This window comes from Xyrauchen texanus, chromosome 7 (genome assembly GCF_025860055.1).
Source record: "Xyrauchen texanus isolate HMW12.3.18 chromosome 7, RBS_HiC_50CHRs, whole genome shotgun sequence".
In the NCBI taxonomy this organism is placed as follows: domain Eukaryota; kingdom Metazoa; phylum Chordata; class Actinopteri; order Cypriniformes; family Catostomidae; genus Xyrauchen; species Xyrauchen texanus.
The window spans coordinates 14,383,313-14,393,352 of record NC_068282.1 but is presented as its reverse complement, the minus strand read 5'-3'; the positions used below and the strand labels follow the sequence as shown (position 1 = coordinate 14,393,352).

General features: G+C 35.1%; 1 protein-coding gene and 1 long non-coding RNA gene across 2 annotated transcripts; one reads left to right on the top strand and one right to left on the bottom strand.

The window, feature by feature from the left end:
* Window positions 1–952: 952 nt before the first annotated feature.
* On the top strand, window positions 953–2,344 carry LOC127646229 (uncharacterized). The gene is made up of 3 exons (XR_007970900.1): window positions 953–1,050; window positions 1,467–1,536; window positions 2,152–2,344. It is a non-coding gene; the product is annotated as an uncharacterized LOC127646229 (long non-coding RNA).
* Window positions 2,345–2,547: 203 nt separating this feature from the next.
* LOC127646217 (actin-related protein 2/3 complex subunit 4-like) lies at window positions 2,548–9,079 on the bottom strand. Its single transcript, XM_052129719.1, has 6 exons — window positions 8,968–9,079; window positions 7,882–8,000; window positions 5,103–5,214; window positions 4,703–4,798; window positions 4,327–4,497; window positions 2,548–4,222 (listed from the first exon to the last, which is right to left on the bottom strand). The coding sequence occupies exons 1-6, from the start codon at window positions 8,968–8,970 to the stop codon at window positions 4,217–4,219; spliced, it is 507 nt and encodes a 168-aa protein (XP_051985679.1). The 5' UTR covers window positions 8,971–9,079; the 3' UTR covers window positions 2,548–4,216.
* Between the last annotated feature and the right edge of the window lie 961 nt (window positions 9,080–10,040).

Here is a 10,040-nt window from a genome sequence, read left to right as displayed (position 1 = left end):
AGAGAGTGTAAATGCTGAAGTAAAAAAGGCCGTTACCTGGTAGTAACCATATCATACACAGTGAAAAATTATAGTCCAATATATTTAATAAGACCATACATGTCATTTTACTGTAAAATACATTACAATTCGTTTTTAGATGTAAAAAATACGAATTATCAGTATTATAATTCAACAAGTCAAAACATCTACAATCGGGGCATTCCTAAAAGAACCTGTATGACCCATCACATTTGATTATATTTCAATGCAATATTGATTTCTATTTTTTTTTTTTATGTAAGTTATGGACAAGTTAGGGTGTTTTATGTTAAATTTTGTTTTATTTAGTTTATGTGTATAGCATTAGTTAAGCGACATGTGCATTACGCTGATGATGTTTTGTGTTTGTGACATTGTGCAGTGTGTATTTATGTTAACTGGCCATTGATCCGGAAGTCACGTGTTGTGGTAGTTAACAATACATTTAAAAGTGCAAAGCAGATTTTACTCAGTTCCTGTAAAATATATAGGTGCCAAATTGAATGCCTGTAATGCATGAAATGCCTGGGGGGAAAAATAGGGGAAAAAATCTAATAAAAAGTTATGAACAAACACATGAACAAACACTCAGTAGAGATGCTTCCAGATCAGAAGATAAATAGTTATTTAATGACCTGTTTGCTGTGATACTCCTTCCTCTGTTTGGCAGTAACGTGAGATTTGATTTAAAGTAGACTTTGTAAGCCACAGGGTCAGCCTTTCCACTGGAAAGGCGATCCCAGACTGGCAAAGAGCAGAAAGCTTTAAAAATTGTTGAGGGAGTTACGGTTGAGATATAATGGGCTCCAAGGAATAAAAATGTGAAACTTGATAACCAACCCATAACAGTACATTCTTATTTGGACAAAATACAAATATAGCCACCAGTGAGTCTTAGCCTTCTAAATGGCAGCATACTCAGGGGGTTTATTGTATCTTGATGTTCCTGCATTACATTACAAAATAAAACCTAAGTGTTTCGGTGTCTGTCAAGACCCTGCAAATGTGGAGTGTTGAAGATTATTGGATGTAAGTATCACTGTTTACTTGGATGAGAGTCATATTATAGTTTCAAAAGGTTGATATGATGTGATTTCTTATTTTAGCCATTTGAGTAATCAGTCTGGTGCTACTTCACCTACAGACATGGTGCATGAAGAAGACAAAGTAAAATTGAAGAGGATAAAGCAACATGTGTAGGGGGGAGAAATTTATTAGACAAAAAAAAAAAACAACACTTTGTAATCCCTGATGAAGGCTTGTGTGCCGAAACGTGTTGTTTTTTGTTTAATAAATCTATCCCTTCTACAAGTGTTCCTGGATTTATACTCTTTTATTTTAGCCATTTGAAATATTATAAAATAGCTTTTCGTGGTAAAAGACGATGATTATTTGCTGTATTTTGGGTATTCAATATGTGAGAATGATGACGTGTTCTTTTACAGAGCATAGACATAAAGCATCTCTAACTCTAAGTGGATGCAGCTGTGTTCCTTTAACAACCACAACAGATGGGTGAGAACCTTTATTATTGTTAACATGACTATATGTTATGTAAACATTAGAGTGTTTGTGTGTGTGGTTTAAGCTAAATTTAACTTTTAAAGCTAATTAGCCCAATATAAATTGATGGGAGTCAATGGAAACAAATATGGAAAATTGGAACAAATGTGTCTGTGTATGTGCGGTTCAAGCAAGACCTGATCAACCCACCCATCCACAAACACACACTGTTAAAAACAAATCTGTTATTTAATGGTAAAAGACTGAAAGAATGCTACAGTTAAAAATTGAAAAGGATAACAGAAAGTTACCTTAAAAAATACTGTAAAAAATTATACCACATTTAAGAAGACAATAAATTTAATTTTGCAGAAAGATTTTGTAAAAATATATTTTAAGTTTAATAAGAGTACATTTATGCTGTAAATTATTATTAAAATGAAAGTTAAAAAAAAAAAAGCAAATATCGGGGATTCCCAGAACTCCCTGTGTGACCCATCACATTTAATTATATTTTATGGGATAAGGTTGTTTTTTCTTATTTTTAATATCAGTAATGTACTTTGAGGTGTTCTGTGTTATCCATCCATCCATCCATCCATCGTCAACCGCTTATCCTGTGTACAGGGTCGCGGGGGGCTGGAGCTTATCCCAGCTAACATTGGGCGAAAGGCGGGGGACACCCTGGACAGGTCGCCTGTGTGTTCTGTGTTATATTTAATGTAATTTAGTTCATGTTTACTGCATTATATATTTCACACGTGTTACCCTGATGGTGTTTTGTGTTTGTGAGTGAAACTGTACACACTCTACATGTTTATTGGTCATTAATCCTGGAAGGGCCTCTGTTGTTGATCTTTGTTATCATGTGCTTTTTGGGAATTACTACAGTATAATAATAACAACAATTCATTATAAAATGAAAAGCAGATTTTTTGTTCCAGAATGTATCAAGTTAATATCATTTAATGATATAAATGGTAATGAACTGTAAAATATACAGGCATCAAAATTATATCCCTTAAAGCCTTAAATATGATCACTGCATTTTGTACAGTAAACGTTTGGCAACCACAGCTGCCGGTAATTTACTGTAAACTTTACAGATTAATTTTTTTTACAGTGACACTGTACATAAACATATTTAAAGGACCAATTGATCAATGTAAATTTGGAACATTTACTGTATATAATTAGTAAATTCTACATTTGTAAATTAGCGAAAGGGTTTCAAAAAATTATAACCATGTGGAAGGCTTCAAATAACCAACTCTGCTCTTTACCTCTGCATCTAATGATATAATATATATTATAGATATCCCATTGCTTATTTTCCTATCCCATGGTATGTGATGCTATTACTTTTCTCTTTTGCCTTTATTTATTAGTCACTTTTCCATGTAATTTTTCTTTTATCTATTTCTTACATCTTGAAATATGACATTAACACATATGATGGGACACATTTTCTTTGTTGCTGTAATCACAATAAAAGGCTTTTCTCCTAAACTAATGAAGGATGGAAAAAATAAAACCTTTATATATTTCCTTACATCAGTTAACCTCGCTGACATGTAGAACAACACTATTTGCATCACTTGAATTAGAGGCCAAACATATGAATTAGAACATAGTCTCACCTCTGAACTTTCAAAAAAGCAATACAATGGTAAATATGGAAAATTGCCTTACCTTATAAACTAAACATTGGTCTTCTCAGGCTGTACAAATATGTGCCAGCAACTGAATTTACTACAAATTCTATTTTTTTGAATTTTCCAATAATGTTTGCACCAGGGTGAGCAATGCCCCAGGCCATGATTCGAACCAAGAGCTGTCATTTCCACAGTACACAACAAATTACAAGCAATAAAGGGATTCATTTAGCATCGCTATTGTCATTTTCATCATTATTTTGCAATCGCTGATATGGTTTGTAAGATATGTGTGCACCAGCATGAGGGTTTATTTATATCAAATCTCAACATGAAAATGGTCATTTGAATACAGTATACATATTTATAAAAAAAAAAAAAAACACTGACAAAACAAACTGTTTAAATTATTGGTTCAACATTTTTCCTTTGTGCTCATGACCACTGACTGACCCACCATGATTTTAAGAATTGTTAGAAAGGCAGAGGTAAAATGAGTCCAAGTATTTTTAATATTTACATATTTATCAATATCCATGAGCACAAGGGAAAGCTGAGGCCTATTCAGAATATTGCAACGTTGTGAGCACTTTACTATCACTAAATAATAATGAGGGATATAAGATAACAAGAGGGACAGAATTTTAGAGTGCAGTGGAACAAAATACTTTAAAAAGAAAATTAGGTCATTAGCAAAAGGGCATTAACAATTGTTTAAAAAAAGCAGAGAGACAGGGGAAAAAAAACAAAATCAAAACAAAAAAGTAATACAGTTTAGAGCAGAACATCAAAAGGAGTACCATGCCTGTCTTTGAAACCCATAACTCTGCTCTTGAGTTACAATACTGCAATACTCAGAATTCATTCCTGTGACAGAGGGCACATCCTCTGGATCCAATTGTTGCCCCTTTTAGTGGTGCTCCAGGTTCATCGTCAATTACACTTTAACTCATTACTGAACCCAAAACTCCATCCACTTTTCTGATGACCAAAGTAACAGGGGTATTGCATCCAGCAGAGGGTGTGCTGTTCATTTCCTAAAACTTTTGAGCACCAAAAGAATATAGCATAAGATGATGTTGGTGAGATAGCAATATTTTCATTCCATAAAATCTAGTATATTTTTATAAAATCAAAAGAGACTCACATTTTTGAGGAACTCCTCTGCAACTATGCGGGCTCTTGCATTGACTGACAGCTTCATTTCACTGATTTCCTTATCAATCTCCTCCATAAAATGGATGACAAAATCCACTAACTTATGCTTGTACATCTGTTCTGTGTGGAAGTTAGTAATGAGGAAACTTATGTCATATCCCTGAGGAAAAAAATAAAAGAGGACAGAGAAAAGGGATATTCACTGCTAAAATATAATATTATCTTAATGTGGTCATTTCACATCATAATTATTTAGATATTTTTTAGGACCTATTTTTAAAAAAACGTTTTTTGGCAAAAGAGCAAAATTGCACAGCCAGCGAAAAGCTTTACATCACAGAAATATTTGTTTTGCTCTACCTTACCTCCACAGCTTTTCGCCGCAGAATAAAGAAGTTCTCAGCTCTCATCATCATAAAGCGCATGAACTTATGGCACAGGATCTTTTCAATCTCATCAGCCTTTAAAGGACCAATTGACCAATTAAAGCAGGTGAATCATCCAATCACAAAACAGTTTAAAAACAAACACTACAAATTAATTCTGGATTTGATTCATAGGTTGTTCTATTAGAACAAGTGCACATCTCACATACTTTTTATTCATGTATTGTTTTATTGTATTACTAATCACCATTACAACCCTTCAATTTTATTATTAGTAGTATTGAAATATTTTCAATATGAAATATTAAAGACCCATAACATCTCAGGAAGGTTAACAAGAGTGAGTTTGGGATACAATAGCCTGTTCAATTGTGTTTACCTGTTTCACAGCAATGCTGACTCGCACAGAGTTGATGGAACCTTCTATTAGAACCTTCTCTTTATCGTTCCTACTGATCACAACAGGCTGAAGTAACAACTCCTTACTGCTCCTGGAGAGAAAAACACATATACTTGTGTAAGTAAAAGACAGAAAGGAGACACACTGTGTTCAAAACAACAGACTATCATACTGCCTGCAATGCTGAGTAATTGGTGAACTAGATACTATTTGTTATATAGGGAGGCCAAGTATACAATACAGTATCCTACAATAAAGGTTTCAAACTGTGGCATGCTGAATCACTGTCACATGAGATACAGTCTACCTCATTCCCATATACATAAGGTTTTAGTCCACTGCAAATTCCGATTTTAAGTAACTGACCCACCATTTGTCTTTGACACTCAAACTTATTTAGTCTGACAATGTTCCAAATCGCACATACAGCAAGACAACTCCCATAGCAACTATGATGTGCCATTTTAAACACCTTGAAATAATCACCATCAGACAACCAATGATGGTCCATCGGATGAGTGACAAAACTTAAAGGTATAGTTCTTCCAAAAATGCAAATTCTCTCATTATTTACTCACTCTTATTGTACCCAAGATGTGTATGACTTTCTTTCTTCTGCTGAACACTAAGATTTCAAAAATAATATCTCAGCCCTGTAGGTCCATACAATGCAAGTCAACGGGGTCTAAAACATTTAAAATCAAAATGCACATAAAGGCAGCATACAATTAATTAATACAACTACAGTGTTTAAATCAATATCTTCACAAGCTATATGATAGGTGTGGATGACAAACAGATCCATATTTAAGTCTTAACCTATCATATCACTTCTGAAGACATGGATTTAACCACTGGAGTCATACAGATTACTTTTATGCTGCCTTTATATGCTTTTGAGCTTCACGTGTTGGACATTGTTGACTTGCATCATATGGATCTACTGCTGAGCTGAGATATTCTTTTAAAAACCTTTGTTTGTGTTCAGCAGAAGAAATAAGCCATACACATCTGGGATGGCATGAGATTAAGTAAACGATGAGAGAATTTTCTTTCTTGGGTGAACTATTTCCTTTAATATAAAATAAAGCCCAGATGCTCAAGACAGGCTTATGGACAACATTGTACTGTGGGCCAAGAAAGTGAAAGGACAGAGTCAAGGCAGACAACATATTTACTTGGACACATAACAAAAAAAAAAAACACAGTGAAAAATGGAAGAGTGATCTGTTCACTGTTTGACTAGGTCACATCTAATTTTTGTCTCCTGGTTTATTGGTTTATTTATAATTAATTAGTAGCACACGTAAAAACTCCCGAATTCAAATTCACAATCCAGAAATAATAATAGCCACAATATGTAGAAGACTTTGACTTTTTGAGACATGGGTATGATACCCATTAACAGATTGATTGAAATCGCCATATGGCCTTGCGCGAATACTTAAAGGAATGTTCCGGGTTCAGTACAAGTTAAGCTAAATCGACAGCATTTGTGGCATAATGTTGATTACCACAAAAATTAATTAATTTTCTTAAAAAAAAAAAAAAGCAAAAATCGAGGTTACAGTGAGGTCCTTACAATGGAAGTGAACATGGCCAATTTTTAGAGGGTTTAAACACAGAAATGTGAAGCTTATAATTTTATAAAAGCACTTTCAATAATTATTCTGTTAAAACTTGTTTATTATTTGAGATGTTAAGTTGTTTAAATTGTAATTTTTACAGTCATTTTAGGGTTTGTTAACATTATATCGTCATGGTAACGAAGTTGTAAAATTGGCTATATCTTTACACAGAAAAGGTTTGCAAGTGATTTTATCACCCTAAAATCATGTTTATACACATATCCTTTATGTATTGTGGTTATACTTTTGAAAAAGTGAGTATTTTAATGTTAAAAAATTGCCTCCCATTCACTTCCATTGTAAATGCCTCACTGTAACCTCGATTTTTGCTTTTATATAAAGACAAAAAGGAATGAGTCAATTAATTTTAGTGGTAATCAATATTATGCCACAAATGCTTTAAATTGAGCTTAACTTGCATTGAGTTTTAAAATGATAGTCTGGATTCAATGCTTCAGTCTGCACTGTATGAGCAAGCAGCACTCTCTAGCAGTCTGGACGTCATTATATGTGATCTATTATACTACTATAATACAGAAATTCAAAGGGGTTTTCTTCTTCCACGTGGTTGACATTTCCGTTTAATTGCCCAACCCAAGCATAGTATGAATTTGTAATGTTTTATTAAACTGTAAAAAAAAAAACTGACCAAAAATGTTACCAGATTTTTGGAAGTACAAAGTAACCTTTTTTTTTTCATGTCAATCATCGTGTTATCATATTTAGGTATTTTTCTAATGTTTATCTTTCATTGTGTCTCTCTTTAAAACATTTGACTGTCATGTGTTTAACAGATCCAATCTTATAATTTTTAAAGCACAATTCCAAAGAACAATTTTATGACAAAATAAGGGAAGTGGCAAAAAATGGGTATTGGCCTAGTTTTATTGTTAAAATCTATATCAATTATTTATCATTTAGGTAGCATGCACATACCAAAAATATTCATTTTGACTGCTCGCCATCGCACAGTATGTACATACATGCCATAGTACATAGTAAATCCTTGTCAAATGTACAGTAGTATATGGTTTATGTAAGTTTGCTATTTCAAACACAGCTATTGCCAAAGAGCTCATATTGCAAACATACAACTGCCATATGGCAAGACACATTTCACATGCACTTACCGGACTTCTACCTCAGGTTTGTTGTGTCGTTCGACCACCTGTGAGGAGAAGTTCTCCAGACAGAGAGCTGCCTGCAGTGTAGCACGCACTGCACTCAGGTACGGACGCAGAGTCGCCGTCTGCCGAAACAAATAAACAATCTAAATCAGTACTCGGTATAATAAACCACTTCTGGTTGTACCCTCTATGTACCCTCACAGCCAGCATGCAGTAGGCAAATGTTTCACAACTTCCATCCATTTTTCCCCTTATACACGTCTGAACCTGCAGGGGGAATTCTTAAGATCCTCCACAAACACTCCAAAGAAAATATATGCTGTGCACACTATTAAGTTGTTCAGTAAACCTGCAAACACCATAAATGTCTTTGTAGAAAACAGAATTATAGTGGAATTTGTGCAGTTTGAAGTTTGTCACTTTCACTTCCTGAATTTAAGTGCAGGAAATAGAGAACATGCAACCCCTTGAAAACCTCATATATAACATGTACTAATAAAACACTTTAACTTATTTAAGGTATCGTTATGATGACTTTCTCCAATTCACAAATAACTACATAAAATACAAAACTATAACAAAACAGACAATGTTCTCATTTTTTATATTTCTAAGAAAAGTTAATAGTGCTACACAGTAAATGTTGCCACTAGGATGAGCACCTATCTGTACAGTTAGTACAAAATAAGTAAAAAGCACAGGAACCAGAATGGCCCAAAGAACTAACAGGATACCACACTGCTGTTTCACCGAAGAGAGAAATGTAGGCTAAAGCATTAACAGAGTCCATCGTTATCCTTGACAAGAAAGGGCTGCCTATCAAAAAAAAGAATTGGCTTGCACACAAATCTCATATAAAAATCCCAGGCCGTGTCACTAAACACCAAAAGCTAACGCGAAAAGGAAATATGGGTGGAGATGTTAGCTAGTGGTTTAGCACTATGCACCGATTTAACAACTTCATATAAGTGCAGAAACACACATTCGGGACTCAGACAATTGTATGACAACGGCCACTTCATTCACTTAACAAAAATTATGCAAATTATCTTAATATGTCTGTTATGATGTGTTGAAATACAGTCCTACCATTTCTGTGTACCCTTCGAAGCAGAAGGCGGAAATGCTACAAACACCGGGCGACTTCCGCGTGCAGTCATCGGGAGGTACCACTTGTTACAATGGGGGTGAAGACTAGCTACGTACACACTGCCAGCGACTTTATCGCTGCAGGTCGCCAGTGGCTGGCGGTGAAGTCGCTAGTGGGCGTTCCCACTACTGGTTGCCTAGTAACGTTTATAAATGACATTCACGGATGTCATTCCATTGCTGTTGACAGCGAATCTCTTTTCTTGCCACTAAAAACAAACATTTTGTAGGGAAAAGACTAAATATAAATGGAATCAGTACATAAAATGCTTTATATCAAAGATGAATGAGAAACAAGGCGTGCTGTTTGCCAGAGCGGCTGTTTATCTGCGGCGAAAATGCAAATGTCGGTCTGTATGGGTCCATAAAATCCCCGCGATCTCAGATACACATTTCCACGCAGTATTTTTCTTTAAAATGTCCTTGTACGTGGGAAGAGACATATCATAGAGCACTGGAACATTTCTAACAGCAAGAATTAGCCTTTCATCCATCTATCCGTTACTGCAGGAGCTGAGAGAAGGATCACGTGAGCTCTCCCGTCGTCTCTCCTATTGGCTGTCGCTTCCGTTAGTCGCTCCAAAGTTGAACTTTTCTCAACTTTGTCGCGTCGCTGGACACGCCCACATCTAGCGCCAACGGTCGCGACAGCTCGTATCGCCGGAAGTCGCTGTGCTCGCATTGAAAATGAATGGTATTGAGTCGCTGTCGCGCGCGATGTCGCTGGCAGTGTGTACGTACCTTAAGGGATGCCGACGGTTTTAATGCAACATTTTTGTTCGTTTTGTTTTTGTTGCTCCTTTTAGTGGGAAAAATCTGTGATATTGAAAAAGAGCTCGTTTGACATTTAGTGGGTGAATGATGCTCCATTGATTGAGATAAAGGCCTTAAAGAAATATTTCGTGTTCAACACAAGTTAAAAGTGCACTAAGTAAATTGTTCCTCATTAAAAGGTAACTAAACCCTAAACCAACTTTTTTTAGTTAATGATCTGTAAGCATGGGGCTTTATTA